The sequence below is a fragment of the Bos javanicus genome, chromosome 6 (assembly GCF_032452875.1).
Source record: "Bos javanicus breed banteng chromosome 6, ARS-OSU_banteng_1.0, whole genome shotgun sequence".
Taxonomy (NCBI): domain Eukaryota; kingdom Metazoa; phylum Chordata; class Mammalia; order Artiodactyla; family Bovidae; genus Bos; species Bos javanicus.
Window position 1 is genome coordinate 114,802,645 of NC_083873.1, and position 14,881 is coordinate 114,817,525.

General features: G+C 59.8%; 1 protein-coding gene across 5 annotated transcripts in view; it reads right to left on the reverse strand.

Moving 5' to 3' along the window:
* Positions 1–14,881, reverse strand: part of ACOX3 (acyl-CoA oxidase 3, pristanoyl) — a 49,569-nt gene that overhangs the window by 2,336 nt on the left and 32,352 nt on the right. Inside the window, exons 12-17 of one of the 5 annotated variants that reach the window (XR_009737174.1) lie at positions 13,655–13,777; positions 13,235–13,348; positions 8,690–8,805; positions 4,934–5,108; positions 3,391–3,458; positions 919–1,075 (exon numbers count right to left, since the gene is read on the reverse strand). Coding sequence is in view for 3 of the 5 variants with exons in the window: in XM_061420945.1 (XP_061276929.1) it covers positions 919–1,005; positions 3,391–3,458; positions 4,934–5,108; positions 8,690–8,805; positions 13,235–13,348; positions 13,655–13,777 (683 nt within the window). In the remaining 2 variants the exon portion in view is untranslated. Of the gene's footprint in view, positions 1–918; positions 1,076–3,390; positions 3,459–4,933; positions 5,109–8,689; positions 8,806–11,818; positions 12,715–13,234; positions 13,349–13,654; positions 13,778–14,881 lie in introns of those variants that run through there. The other 4 variants (XM_061420945.1, XR_009737175.1, XM_061420946.1 and 1 more) reach the window with 4 other exon arrangements.

The window sequence follows — 14,881 nt, forward strand, 5'->3', positions numbered from 1 at the left end:
GAGCAGTGAGCAGACCCATGGGCGTTGTCTTGCACAGGCCTCTCCACATGGTGGAGGTCACACAGGGCTGCCTGTGGGCTCAGGAAGGAGTGCTGCGAGGGTCACACTGCAGGACAAAGTGGGGGACCCACCTGCCGGGGGGACAGGGGCGGTGCTTCACCTAGAAGCTGGAGGAGACCTCTTAGAAGAACGGCATTCCACTTAGAATGGAAGTGGGAATGCAGGTGCAAAGGCCCTGGGGTGGGAGTCAGCCCCGAACCACAGAGAGACGGAAGGACAGTGGGGCTGGAGTCTGCAGGGCGGGAGGGGGTATGCGGCCACCCTGGAGAACCAGGCAGAGGCCAGCCTGGCGGCGGGCAGGAGCGGGTATGCGGCCACCCTGGAGAACCAGGCAGAGGCCAGCCTGGCGGCGGGCGGGAGCGGGGAGGGATCTGGTACCACTTTGGTGTGGGGGACTTCAGGGCAGCTTTAGGAGCAGATCTACTTTAGAAGCAATCGTTCTGGAGCATGCGGAGGAGTGGGGGCAAGGGAGGAGCTTGGGAAGCCAGCTAGGGCCTGCCCCGGAAACCCAGGCAGAGGGGCGAGGGGGTCAGAAGGCCCAGGAGTGGGGCGGGCCCTCAGGAGAGTGTGCAAAGACCACAGCTTCGCACAGGCCCACGCTGACCTCGGCATCACGGCCTAAGAGAGTGGCAGGGCCACCCTGTCTCTCAGGGAAGGGCAGGCTGGGGGCGGCTGACCCGTCCACGACCACCCCAACTTCTCCCAGCCGCTCCCCCTCCCTGCCGCCCACGTGATGCTGGAGACGCCCCCCGCCCCCCAGCCTTGCCCCAAGCCCTGTCACCATCTCAGCTCTGCCACAACTGCCCCGGGGCCCGGAGCGCCTCCCGCCACCCACGGGAGGAAAGCCGCTCTTCATACCTCGCCATCTGCTCTGCCAATCGGTGAGTCCAGGATGAAGTCCGGAGGGGCGATGACATCCACCAGGGCAACAGCATCATCTTTCAGCTGTTAGAAAACAAAGTCCGTACACTTGGCAACGCCCGGCATCTCCATGGCAACCACCGAGTAACAGAGCCTGCAAAACCCACAAGCAATGGTAACCCCAGCAGACGCAAGGCTCCATTCCTCAGGCACCATCTTTTCGTTGGCCTGGGTTACAGGTTCCCCAAGTGTGCGTCTGAATATTTCACCATGTTGCTATCCACTCAAGACTTCCAACGTTTTCTTTTTTTTCCAACAAGGCAGGGACTGCTCGTAAAACTGATGATTCTGTGGCTCACTAACTGGCAACTGTCTTCAGAGGTTTGTCTCTGAACCCTAACTGATCAGGGCAATGACTGTTCCAACAGAGGAAAATATGTCCAGGAAAAAAAAATGTAAGAGAAAAAGCATTTATAAGCCCCTGGAAAAGCCATCACCCCAATGTGCTTTGGCTTGCGGTAGTTTTATTACTCTCCCACCCCGTTACACAAATTATTCTACAATATGACAAGTGGAATTTATATGAGTAGACTCCTAAGAATTTTCTTGAAATGCAAAAAAACATTTTTTACTTAAAATAATTGTGAGATGCCATACGCAGTATGTGTGCTTAGTCACCCAGCCGTGTCCGACTCCTTGTGACCCCGTGGACTAACAGCTCGCCAGGCTGCCCTGGCCCACAGAATTCTCCAGACAAGGATTCTGCAGTGGGTAGCCACTCCTCTCTCCAAGGGATCTTCTGGACCCAGGGATCGAACTGGGGTCTGCTGCATCACAGGTGAGCCACCGGGGAAGCCCAAAGATAAAACAGAGGACGGCATGCCTGAACGGGGGCTCGAACCCTGGAGCCTCAGGTTAAAAGTCTGGTGCTCCACCGACTGAACTATCCAGGCCCCGTGGCTGAACCGAGCAGAACGCTGGAGGCAGGGCGACTGGAACAAGGCCGATTAAAGCGATCGCTGGGCAGAGAGTCACGAGAGGAGAGGAGCCCAGCTTCAGGGCTCAGGCGCTGCTCCACAGTCCCACACACCCTCGGCACCAAGGTCCCAGGGGGTCGCTTCAGGGAGAAACAACAGCAGAGGTGGGTCCTGCCCTAGATCGGGGGTCAGCCAGCGTTTCATTCAGGGGGGCGGCGGGAAAGAGCCTGTCTTTGCAGGCCGTGGGGGCCACTCAGCAGAGCTGAGCGTGAGACAGTGAGGACACCCCGATAGACGATGCTGCTCCAGGCCCGGACTGGAGCAGGGAAGGAGCCGGCACCCCCTGCCCCAGCCCCGAGGTGGGACCAGGACTCAGGTCCGCCAGGCGGCTTGGGCCCAGGTACTGCCCTCCACCTACCCCAGCCGCCAGCTCCACAGTCCAAGCGTCACGCTGCACAGCAAGGGGAACGACGGCTGTTGTTTTTTATAAAGGCAACTCAGCCCCACAAAACGCAGGAGGGTAAACTCCCCTCCTGTTTAAGTTGACATGGCCCGAGCAGACAGAGCGACCCCAGAGACACCCTTACCCAGAACCCATGTGGGGAGAGAGAGGCACTTAGAAAGGAGCCTGCGGGGAGAGGGGCTTGGTGCCAACAAGGACATCACCTGAGCTGCCTCAGCTCGGAAGCACGGGGAGGAGCCCAGCGGCCTCTCACCCGTAACTGAGACACTTGTGTACGTATATCTGCCACGTATATCACAGACAACACCACGGATGGAGTGCTGGGGGGGCTTTGGTTCATGTCTGATCATCCACAGCAGAGACGTGCCTCCAACTGCACTGCTTAATACAGCAGCCAGGACACACGTGATGGCTGAATTAAAACTAAAGAAAACCCAAAATCCTTGGTCACGCCCGCCGCGGTTCTACCCCTGGCAGTCCCAGGTGGCCGGTGCTGACCGCACGGGACAGCTTGGCCCTGGAACCTGTCCCTCCCTGTACCAAGCTCCAGTGGACAGAGCACTTCCAGGACGGGACGCGGGGCCACCTGACTCCTCTGGGTGACGAGGGCAGGACGTAATAAAAAAAAAAAAAAAGAAAACGCCACGAAATGAATTTAAATTGGAAGCTAACTTGAAAGGCCGATGTCGCTGTAGAAAGCATCAGGTGAGCTGGGTGTGCACGAGTCCCTCAGAGTGGTGCTTCCTGACTGCTCCGACATAAGCACATTCTCTGTCGTTTTCTTGGGTGTGCTAACGGTGGCACCACTTTGGCTCAATGGACACGAGTTTGGGTAAACTCTGGGAGTTGGTGATGGACAGGGTGGACTGGCGTGCTGCAGTCCATGGGGTCACAAAGAGTCGGACACGGCTGAGCGACTGAGCTGAATGGTGGCACACACAGGAATGAGTGGGAAGCCGAGGTCACCAGATATTAACACACGTGTGATCACATGGAAGTCATATTCAGACAGAAGGGCTCACGACTCACCTGTGCACACAGGGCCAGGATGGCGCTCTCCAGCACTTTACCTGCACGCTCACCGGAGAAGTAGCCACCTGAAAGCACAGGGGGGTGACTCTGGGGTCCGATTCCCTCACCCCCAAGGGTCAGTTGCTCAGCCGTGCCCGACTCTTTGGACTGTAGCCCACCAGGCTCCTCTGTCCATGGAGTCCTCCAGCCAAGAACACTGGAGTGGGTTACAATTCCCATCTCCAGGTGATCTTCCCGACCCAGGATCGAACCCAGGTCTCCTGCACTGCAGGCGCATTCTTTACCATCTGAGCCACTGGGGAAGCCCAAACCCCCAAGTTACCCACAAATGGCACACACATCGTGTAACGGCCCATTCTGTGTGAAGATGTCTCGCTTCTGCTGCCCGGGTCCCGCTGCGACCCCTTTCCAGAAAGGTGAGGCCGGGCCTGGGGTCTGTGTCCTTCTCCCGGCCAGTTCACTGAGCAGGTGCTAGTGGGGGGGCGGGGGGCGGTCATGGCCGGGAGCTGGGGATGCTGAAGCCCAGGAAGGGCGGCCGCAGGGGGCCGGGGTGGAGGAGGAGGCAGGGCCGGCAGGCAGGAGTCCACGAGAGTGGGCAAGACCCCAAGCAGAGTGCTGGGCGGGGAGGCTGGGCAGGGTGGCAGGGGCCTGCAGGCTCAAAGCGGCGTCGAGGGCATGCGGGGGCGCCTGCAGCCACCAGGCGATGGGCTGGAGACCCGCCCCCTTGGCCTCGCCTCCCACACCCAGGCAGGCGGTGCTGCGCTGTCTCATAGGTGTCTCACAGGAGGGAGCCCCGAGTCTGCTGCAGAACTGGCTGGTGTCTCATCTTTGCCATAGAGAACAGAGCCCGCTTCACTCACAGAGGGTGGGCTCCCTTCCCCGCACCCACCGCTCCCACCAGGGAGCCTTGTATACCTCAACTGGTAAAGAATCCACCTGCAGTGCAGGGGATGTGGGTTCGACCCCTGGGTTGGGAAGATCCCCTGGAGAAGGAAATGGCTACCCACTCCAGTATTCTGACCTGGAGAATTCCATGGACTGTACAGTCCATCGGGTTGCAAAGAGTCAGGCATGACTGAGCGACTTAAAAAAAAATGGGGTGGGCAACACCAGCCCCAAGGAGGAAAATGTGGGTTCTTTGCAAGGGGAGGGGAAAATGTACTCCTCAGACAGCACAGACACACGCTTGGGGCATGAGCAGGTACCCAGGACAGCTCTAGTATTAACACGCCATGGGGATGCTTTGGGAAAACGTCTAAAAAATGCTCCTTAGAAGGATAACGAAAACAAAGTTTCAAAGAAACTCAGGTTTATCCTGTTTCCACCCATCTTCCAGGAATCAGCCCTTCATCACCTCCTCCAGGAAGCCCTCCTGGGTTGCCCGCCATGGCTCAGCCCTACGGGCACCACCCTGGCGCTGCTGTGCCCCTGGTGGTTCCCCCCCCTACCCATGGCCTCTGGGCTCATCTGCTCCCCGTGACGAGCGCTCAGTAAGCCGCGCGGAAGGAGCGCCCCACGCGGCTCCGGGGCGGGGTCTCACCTCGGTAGAGCAGGGCGGTGTGCTGGCTCAGGGACCACAGGGCGTAGAGGGCGCTGAGACGCCGGAGCACGGCCCGCAGCGGGGGTGGCACGCGGGGCTGGTGCGTGTGCTCGTGGAACCTGCGCACGACCGTGAGCTCCAGGAACGCCAGGGCCAAGGGCCGGCAGTGGTACACCTGCAACGGCATGGTGCGCGCGTTCGGGGAGGGCACACGGGGGTGTGCGTGCCGGCAGCGCCCGGGTGAGAGGGCACAGCCAGCCGCGGCTGGGCAGCGCCTCTGGGGAAGGCCGGCAGGAACACAAGCCCGCCTGCAGCAGCTGCTCTGGACCTCGGGCCCAGCGACCCCGCTCAGCTCAGCGCTACCTGGGACCTGTGTGACCCTACAGCTGACACAGCCACCAGGGGCTCGCCCGGGTCGTCCTGGCCCTAGGGACGGGGGCGTCCCCTGGGAGGTGGGCTCCCGAGGGCACAAGGTCGCTTCTCTCGCACTGGGAACCACAGAGGTTTTCCACACGATCCCCGGACTCACCTGAAAGCAACGGCAGCCCCTCCTGGGGCCCGGCCCCGCCCCGCCCCCCAACTTTCTCAAGGAAACAGCCCCTCTCTCCCACTCCCATCACGTCCGGAATGGAGGGAACGGCTCCACGGAGGGCCAGCCGGGTTGCACTCGCGTGTGAGTCCCGATGCTGGCTCGGTTTGTGGAAGCAGGAAGTCACCACAGGTCTTCTAGCCCCCGCTTTTTCTTTTTTAACCAATAGCCAACACATCTGCTCATCATTAGCTTTGCTTGCCAGCTTTTCTTTCCCCTTCTCTAGTTTATCAGTTTACTGGGTTTGGTTTTTTTAAATTAGAACAATTACACATGCATTTCTAATTTGTTATAATGAGCATGGTTGCTTTTGAAATTAAATCATCCAGCAAAGAGGTGACCCGGGATTGGGGAGGAAAGAGACCCCTATTCAATGCCTGTATGACTTTGCCCCAGAATTCCTTGATGGCTCAGACAGTAAAGAATCCGCCTGCAGTGCAGGAGACCTGGGCTCAATCCTTGAGTTGGGAAGATCCCCTGGAGAAGGGAATGGCCACCCACTCCAGTATTCTTGCCTGGAGAACCCCATGGACAGAGGAGCCTGGCGGGCTACAGTCCATGGGGTCGCAAAGGGTCGGACACGACGAAGCAGCTGAGCACACATGTGCATCAGCCAGAATCCAAAGAACAGGGTCCAGAATATGCTCCGGGGAGGCCGTGGGTCGTGGTCGCCAAGGAGGCACGGCTCTGGGCTCAAGGCCTCCTCTGGACTTTCAGGGCAAGCAGTGGGTCCTCACTTCTGAGGCCAAGGCTCTCCCAGGGACTGCCTGAGAACCAGGCACCCTCGGGAGGGAATTCAGGGGAGGATGTTCCCCAGGCCAGTCTGCCTGGTCTGATCCGAAGACCCCACTGCGCCTCTGACGCCACCAGGTCACATGGCCTGTGTCCGTGTGTCCTGCCTGCAGAGCTAGCCGGGCCTTCAGGGCAGCTACCCTCTCATGCACACCATGTCGTGGGTACCCTTGACTTTGGAGGGAGAGACGCAGAGAGGGGAGCATGCTCACAGGAGGGAAGCTGACGAAGCTGACCCGGGCCAGGCACTAAGCTAAGAGCCCCCCAGGGCATCACCTCAGTCCGCCCTGGACTCCGAGGGTGAAACAAGGTCAGGCCGTTGGCGACTGTGGAGACACACTTGGCGCAGGGAGGCCGGCCCCCGTGTGCGCCCTCAACCTCTGCGAGAGCAGGCGTCCCTGAATTAATGCCCACCCCCCGATGCGCTCACATGCCATGGGCTCGTCTCCACTTGGGGAGATTCTCCCAGCAAGTCCCAGCCGAGGACTGAGTCCAAACTCTGCCCTCCTCTACTCGGTCCTTCAGCTCTTGGGAGTCAAGGGGCCAGCTTCCAAATCCACTTGGCTTTTACGAGCATGTGCGCACAGGCAAGTGGCTCCCATCCAGGGCAGAGCATCTTGGTCTGTGAAGAGGGAACACGAGGCAGCCGGCCCTCGGGCGCTGCCGTGAGGAGCAGCGACTGACCTCATGGGCCCAGTGCCTGCTCCGTGCCCCACGAGCTCCTCTCCCCGGTCTCAATCCCTGGAATCGGACACGAAACAGGCTGCTGTGTGTTCCTTCTGGGAGAAGTTCAGAGGCCATCAGCCACCTGGGGACGCGGGCCCTGGGGGTCTGCCCTCCATGACCTCCTTGCCCAGGCCAGGACCATGCTCCGGTGTAGACCGTGTCCACAGCTGACCCCAGTGACGGCACCACGGCCAGGCTGGACGGCTCGCCTGGCTTCTCATCGGGCCGCCAAGCTGCTGTCTGAGAATCCCAATGAACAGCTATGGAGGACATGGTGCGTGGGCAGCGCATGGGGGCCCTGGACGGCCCAGGACAGGGACCCAGGAAGGTGGGGCGTGGGGGCCTAGAGGGTCATAGGGACCCAGGAAGGCGGGGCGTGGGGGCCTAGAGGGTCATAGGGACCCAGGAAGGCGGGACATGAGGGCCTGGACGGTCACAGGGACCCAGGAAAGCGGAGCGTGGGGGGCATGGAGGGTCACAGGGACCCAGGAAGGCAGCCACACTGGGCCAGGGGCACGCAGGAAGTGTCTGAAGGGAGACGCGTTAGAACAGAGATTCCCAGAGCCACAGAGTGGACCTGCTCCCCGGACTGGAGGCCCCACTGGCTCAGGGGTTCTTGGTCAGGCCCAGTTTGCCCCTCCAGGGTATCTGGCACCATCAGGAGATAGTCTGGGGTCGTCACAATTCAGGAGTGTTGTTGGCATCTTAGTGAGCAGAGGCCTGGGTGCTGCTGGGGCCCCCCAAATCACACAGCTCTAACAGCCACAGGGGAGAGCCTTGTTCCAGCTCCTGCACCCTCTGATTCCTTCTCCCGAATCCTCACACTCAGTGCCCACCCTTAACTTCTCCTGGACGACCTTCCTTGCCATCAGAGATCTGCCCACAGTATTAACAGACCTGGGCCAGCGCCCGTGAGGGGTCCTATGAGGTGCCTGCGCTGGGGCCGTGGTGGGGGGCACAGAACAGAAACTCTCGGGGGCAGTCCTAGCCTGCACAGCCCAAGCTGCTCCATAACCAGTGTTTCTGCCGCTCCGTGATCATGAAGAACTCCCAAGAGATGCCGGCAGCTGGACGCTGCGGGCCAGGAAGGCCCGCTCCTCGCTTCCCGCACGGGTTCCTCTCTCACGAATCGTCATCCCCGATAAACCTCCAGGCCCAGGAAAAACATTCCGACCCAGGTATCAATTTCTGGTGTGCTCTGATTTCCAAGTATGTTTGCGTTTTAACAAGTTATGAATAAGCGTCAGTAGCTCAGTAGTGTCCGACTCTTTGCGACCCCATGTACTGTAACCCACCAGGGCCCTCTGTCCACGGAATTCTCCAGGCCAGAATACTGGAGTGAGTTAGCCTTTCCCTTCTCCAGGGGATCCTCCTGACCCAGGGATCGAACCTGGTCTCCCGCCTTGCAGGCAGATTCTTTACCAGCTTAGCCACCAGGGAAGCCTAAGTTATGAATACTTCAGGCAGAGACGAGCTCTGAGCTGTCCAAGTCTGGACACCAGCCACACAGGGTAGGGGAAAGGGATGGGCTCAGGGCTCAGCTGGCTCAGGTGTATAGCTGGTCCCGGCAGCAGAGGCCCGAGAGGATGTGGCGGTGCGGGAATCAGGAGCAACTCCTGAGAAAAGCAACTCCCGAGACAAACACGTACCTGACAGTCGTTTATGGCTTCGAAGTCGCTTTTCCCTGAGCGCTTCTCTCGACTGAGCTTCTGGTGGCTCTCACGGAGCAGGTAGCAGACCAGCCACTCGTATGCCGCCAGCGGGACTTCAGAGTGAGAGACGGAGAGACCCGTGAGTACAGGGCGTCTCCCCCTGCCGCGGCCCAGCCTCATGCTGAGTGAGACGGGTCCCACCCGCCTCCCACCCCTCCGTGGTGGTCAGGCTGAGACAGGCAAAGGGGGAGGGCGTTTCCTGGCTCTGCTGTGAGGCCGGCCCTAGTTCTACACGGTTCTAGCAACCGCAGAGTCCACGAGTCATGGAGCCCCTTCTGGGGTTGTTGCTGTTCAGTCAGTAAGTTGTGTCTAATTCTTTGCATCCCCATGGCTCCTCCATCCTCCACTGTCTCCCGGAGTTGACTCAAACTCATGTCCATCCAGTCGGTGATGCCATCCAACCATCTCATCCTCTGTCACCCACTTCTCCTCCTGCCTTCCATCTTTCCCAGCATCAGGGTCTTTTCAAATTAGTCAGCTCTTTGCATCAGGTAGCCAATGTATTGGAGCTTCAACTTCAGCATCAGTCCTTCCAAAGAAAATTCAGGACTGATCTCCTTTAGGATGGACTGGTTGGATCTCCTTGGTGTGCAAGGGACTCTCAAGAGTCTTCTCCAGCACCACAGTTAAAAAGCAGCAATTCTTCGATGCTCAGCCTTCTTTGTGGTCCCTTGAGGGTAACCACCTCATCCACCATGAGGATGCAGAGTCCGGATGAAACTCAGACCTGCACGATATCAGGGCGACTTTCTGGCAGGTGGTGGACGAGTGGCGCCCCGTCCACCTGGGGGGCCAGGCCCCGGGCCCTGGGCCGCACCTCAGGCCTCCTCCTCCGGCTCTTAAGGGGAGAGGAGAGGAAGCTGCTGACAGGGGTGTGGATGGACAGGGACCGGCTGGAAGGGGCTGGAGGGAGACCCCCATCTTCCCAGCCCGGCCCAGTGCTGTGCCTGCATCTGTGGGTCCTTCTGTCTTCACATCTCACTGGTTCTGAGGGCTTGGGTGACTGAGAACACCCAGCCCGGCAGGGCTGTTCCTGCGTCCTCCAGTGAGGACCAGGGGACAAGGAGGCACGCAGGCACACATCGAGGGAGCAGGGGGTGGGGGTGGGGTCTGAGCTGGCTGCGAGGCTCTGGGTCCACACTCTCATCCCCTCCCCAGGCAGAGGGCCCATGCCTGAGGGACCCACAGCTGCTCTGGGCTCTGGACCCCCAGGACCGACCTGGGGGCACTGGGCCTGGACCCAGAGGCTGGACACAGGGGCCCTGGGATTTCCCTCCGTGTGGCACAGCCTGTTCCCTGGGAGGACATCCCATGGTACCCACTGCTGCAGACTTCCAACCGCTTCGTGCTGCCGTATCTGTTAACAAACCGCGCAGCACAGCTGAGCTCTTCATTAACGAGCACACGCTCCATCTCAGGCCTGAGGAGTCAAGGGCTCAGAGGCTGCAAGCAGCCTGACCAGCTCACACAGCACGTGTGAGCCTAGCAAGGCAGGCTGGGGGTGCGGAATCTGACACAGGGCACCCCTCCCAGAGTTCTGCCAAGTATGGTGGCTGGAATGGGGCCCCCAAAGTCACGTCCATGTCCCGACCCCCTGAACCCGTGAACGTGCTCTCACTTGGACAAAGTGTCTTTGCAGAGAGGGCTGCTGCTGCTGCTGCTAAGTCGCTTCAGTCGTGTCTGACTCTTTGCGACCCCATAGACAGCAGCCCACCAGGCTCCCCCGTCCCTGGGATTCTCCAGGCAAGAACACTGGAGTGGGTTGCCATTTCCTTCTCCAATGCATGAAAGTGAAAAGTGAAAGTGAAGTCGCTCAGTAGTGTCCAACTCTTCGCAACCCCATGGACGGCAGCCCACCAGGGTCCTCTGTCCATGGGATTTTTCAGGCAAGAGTACTGGAGTGGGGTGCCATTGCCTTCTGCAGAGAGGGCACTTCCTCCTAATACCGTACGGGGAAATGAAGGATCAGAGAGGGTAAGCATCTAGTCTGAGGTCACACAGCTGACTCCAGAGCCTGAGCCGTTTCTCTGAACACAAGATGCAACGCACCCCGACTGACCTGTGACCCTCTGACCCACACAGCGGTCAGAGCAGCCAGCCCACTGAGTGTTAGTGGCTCAGTGGTGTCCGACTCTTTGCGACCCCATAGACTGTGGCCCACCAGGCTCCTCTGTCCATGGGGATTCTTCAGGCAAGCATGCTGTGGTGGGTTGCCATTTCCTTCTCCAGGGGCTCTTCCCAACCCAGGGATTGGACCCCAGTCTTCGGAATTGTAGGCAGATTCTTCACCGTCTTAGCCCCCAGGAGAGCCCAGCCAACCCACTGCACTCCAATTATCTAATATTTTTGTGAGTGAGGAGCCAACGAGAGGAAAGAACTGGGTCTCACGTGATCACGTGATGTGCGGCTCCCCAGCGCTCAGGCCCATTTGTTAAACGCATCCTCGGCACACACGCACCCAACAGCACATAAATCAGGCAGCGGGCGGAGAGCCGCCCTGCCCCTCCCGCTCCAAATAAACCTTCTAATTCCTGAAGGGAAAAAAAAAAAAATCTCCTGACCTTGCAAACAGGCCTCGCTCAACCCTGGAAAGGTCCCGAGTGTCCCGTCCTGCAGAGCCCCAGGGTCACACGTCACTCGTGGGACTTCTACCAAAGATGCAGCTGAGGCCCGGCCCCGAGGTCTTGGGTTTAAATGATCAAGCACCCTGAGGATGAAGGGAGGGCCATGAGCTTCGGGCTCCCTTCTCCCCATGGAGAACGTCGTCAGGGTTGCTTCCACGCCAAGCCTCTTCTGCCAGATGAGTTTTGCTTGTGCTCTTCCCTCCAGAAGATGTTTTCACTTGGTTGGAACGAGTGAAAATTAGAGCACTCGCAGGAAAAACAGATGACGCTGCCCTGGCACCCTTCCTGCTGCTGTGCACACAGCAGCTTCTGCGTTCACAGTGCCGGTGAGAAGGGCGGGGGGCGGGTGTGTGTGGCAGGCCTGGGTGGGGGTGGGGGGTGGACACAGCAGGCCCGGGGGCACAGCAGGCCCCGTGACACGTCCAAGAGCTGGCCGACCACGTGTTTACGCTCTGATTTTACCATGGGGGACGGCTTTGAGGAGGGGGGACATTCCGGTGGGGTGGACGTTACTAGAATGATGAGGTCATTTCCTGGGCTTCCTAGAGCAACGTCTGGGGGCTCCAGAACCATCAGAAAGACCTTTGGGGGTGTCCCAGCATCATCCCAGCTCTTTAAAAAGAGAGGTGAAGAAGGTGTACTGTCAGAAAAGCTGTAGCAAAGGGTGGTGAGGGAGCCGAAGCAGCGACGAGCAGAAGCGCCTCTGCTTGAAGCTGTCGATGAAAATGGAGGAACGACCCGCTGGCAAGTGGGCCCGGTCCGGGTCCGACGCTCTCTCTGGCCACGGGCGTGGACTGGGCGGCCGAAGCTCCTCTCCTGGAGACCTGGGCAGCGGCGCGGCTTGACAGGGCCACACACACACCCCCACAGCCCACAGCCGGGGATGCTGTGCTGGGTCACGTGCCCTTCAGGTGCGTGGAGGCGGCTCCTTCGTCCAGAGGACCGCGGGGGATGCGCACACTCTAAGCCAGGTGCCCTCCCGCCACGCCGAAGGCTCTTTGCTAACAGTGTTTGGGGGTGCGTAACGGCGTCTCGACAGTGATTTCTGTGATGAAAACTGCGGCTGGCACAGGGTGGGGTGCCCGCATGTTGCGGGCCGGTCCCGAGCCCCGCGCGGAGCCGAGCGCTGTGCCGGTTACACCCATGTGTCCCCACCCGCCTCACCAGCCAGCACAGGCGGTGCTATCCCAGTCTGCGGCGAGGCAGGACGATGGGGGACGCGCCCAAAGCCCCGCAGCTGGTGCGGGTCCAGCAACAGGCCCAGCACCCTCCATCTCTGGCAGCTGGGCTGCCTTTCCAGCTCCTGGGTGACCGGCCAGAGGGTCAGCTTCTGCCCACCTATGGGGGAGGGAGGGCAGCGTGTGCCTGGGGGTTGGGTGGGACCACAGAAGAGGGCCCCGAGGTGCTTGGCCACAGGGGTTCTTGGGGGGCAGAGGGACACACGCTCACTGAATCCCACAAAGCGGATGGTGAGGACTTTGCAGGGCTCCGCTGTGGCGTGAAGCTGCTATTGTGGACACAGGATTTGACAGAAAGACGCGTGGGCCCTTGGGGGAGGAAGGTGCATCCTTCAGACATCATTAACTTGCAGTAGGGAGGGGAGGGGCTGTAACCACCCCTGCTCTTTCTGTGACCTCTCTCCTTGACCACTCACTGTGAAGCCGGGAGAGGGGGGCAGGTGGGAGCCAGGACTCCAGGGAGGGGGGAGCAAGCTCCCTTCTCTCCATTGCTGGCGTCAGCACCTGACACAGGGAGGTGTCCGCGGATGAATCATCATTGAATGAATGAGGTGGCAAAGCAACAGGCTGCTTCCCGCCGGGCACAGCGCACCTGGAGACAGGGAAGGGCGTGTATTTACCTGAGGAGTCCAACAAGTCCTCGGGGCTGGAGCCCTCGAACCTCCTGCCAAGGATGTCTGCATAGCCATCCAGAAAGTCCACGGTCTTCAGGGGGCTCTCGATGCGGGCACCACCTAGGGGCACAGCCGGTGACTCCAGGGAGAGCCAAGGACCCCCCACCCCAGGGCGTGTCTGGAAGACGAATCCCCCTCCCCCACACCGCCACCTGCCCCGGCCCGTCACTTCAGAAGCTGGTCCAGCCCCATCTGATCAATGTTTCCTGCCCGTAAACACAGACTCCACCCTGGCAGAAGAGCCGGCTCGGGGGCCCGGGGACGCCCCCAGGCCGCAGGGCCGGCCGTGAACACAGACTCCACCCTGGCGGAAGAGCCGGCTCGGGGGCCCGGGGACGCCCCAGGCCGCAGGGCCGGCCGCCTCACCAGGGCCCCGGCGGGCCAGCAGGCCGAGCAGGTAGCGGCTGGTCTGCTGCAGCAGGACGTTGTTGTCGCCTTCATACGTGCAGTTGGGGTCGTTGTCGTCTCTGAGGTCGCCCAGACGGTTCACTGCGAGGGGGTGTGCGCATCACTGGGGTGCGGGCGGGAGAGATGGCCCCACCCCTGCCATCTGGGACTCTGAGGCCAGGTCCCAGGCCCGGCCTGACTGGACGAAGCACTTCCTGCCCTCTCCAGGTGCAGCTCCACCCCCCGCCAGCGGCGTGCCCTACCCATCCGGCTGCTCCCTCTTCAAGGACAGACTGGGAGCACCCCAAGTTTCCCGGGAAGCCCTGTGCTGCACTCAGGAAGCACCCACTGCCACCAGCGACGCATCACCCCCACGAGCCTCACGGATCACCTGCAAAGCTCCCTCTGGGAGGCCACCGACAGAGCGGGCCGTCTGGGAGGGTGCCCGCCTTCCTCGTACAACTAAAGGCACCCTTCTCTGTACACAAGACGTCAAATATCTGAAGACAACGCTTCTTTTTCTCTTGCCTTTCCTACCAGTGAAATAACCCAATTCCTTCGCAGATTTCATAAAGGATTCTTCCCAGACCCTCCCCACCTAGGTCTTCGGTGTACTAATAGAATGTTCTCCAGATGTGAGGCTGAGATGGGAGAATGGGTAGGACCCCTAACTTCTCACACTCTCATACTGCTGTGAACAGCCCAAGAGGGTGTGAAGGTGCTCTGTAGCAGGTATGAGGCTTGTGGTCGCCTATGACACCCTGACCGTCTTCCACTGACTGGCTGCCCCATGCCACAGTTAGAGCACTGAACGTGAATACCTGAGAGCGACCTTAGAGAGACGACTAGAAACTGATATTTAAATCTAGATTAAAGGGCTTTACATTTATCCCTGAGTTTGGCCCCACTGGCTTCAGCCCAGAAGGAATTATGTGATGGTACTTGATTCAGTCATTTCTGCTGTCTGCGGGCTGCATGATTCAAGCTCCTCATTCTAAACTATTTATAGCGTCTCTATGAGCTGTAACAACAAACAAAAACTACAAAGAACAGTGCACAGAAGACAAAACACACGGGTGAGGAACTTCTGTGGCGCTGTGGTTACCCACACGTCAGAACAGAGAGCGGAGAAGCTGAGGGCCCCCCCCCCACATGAGGAGGAACCGGAACGCATCTTCACCAAAAGCTCACGGCTATCTACAGAGT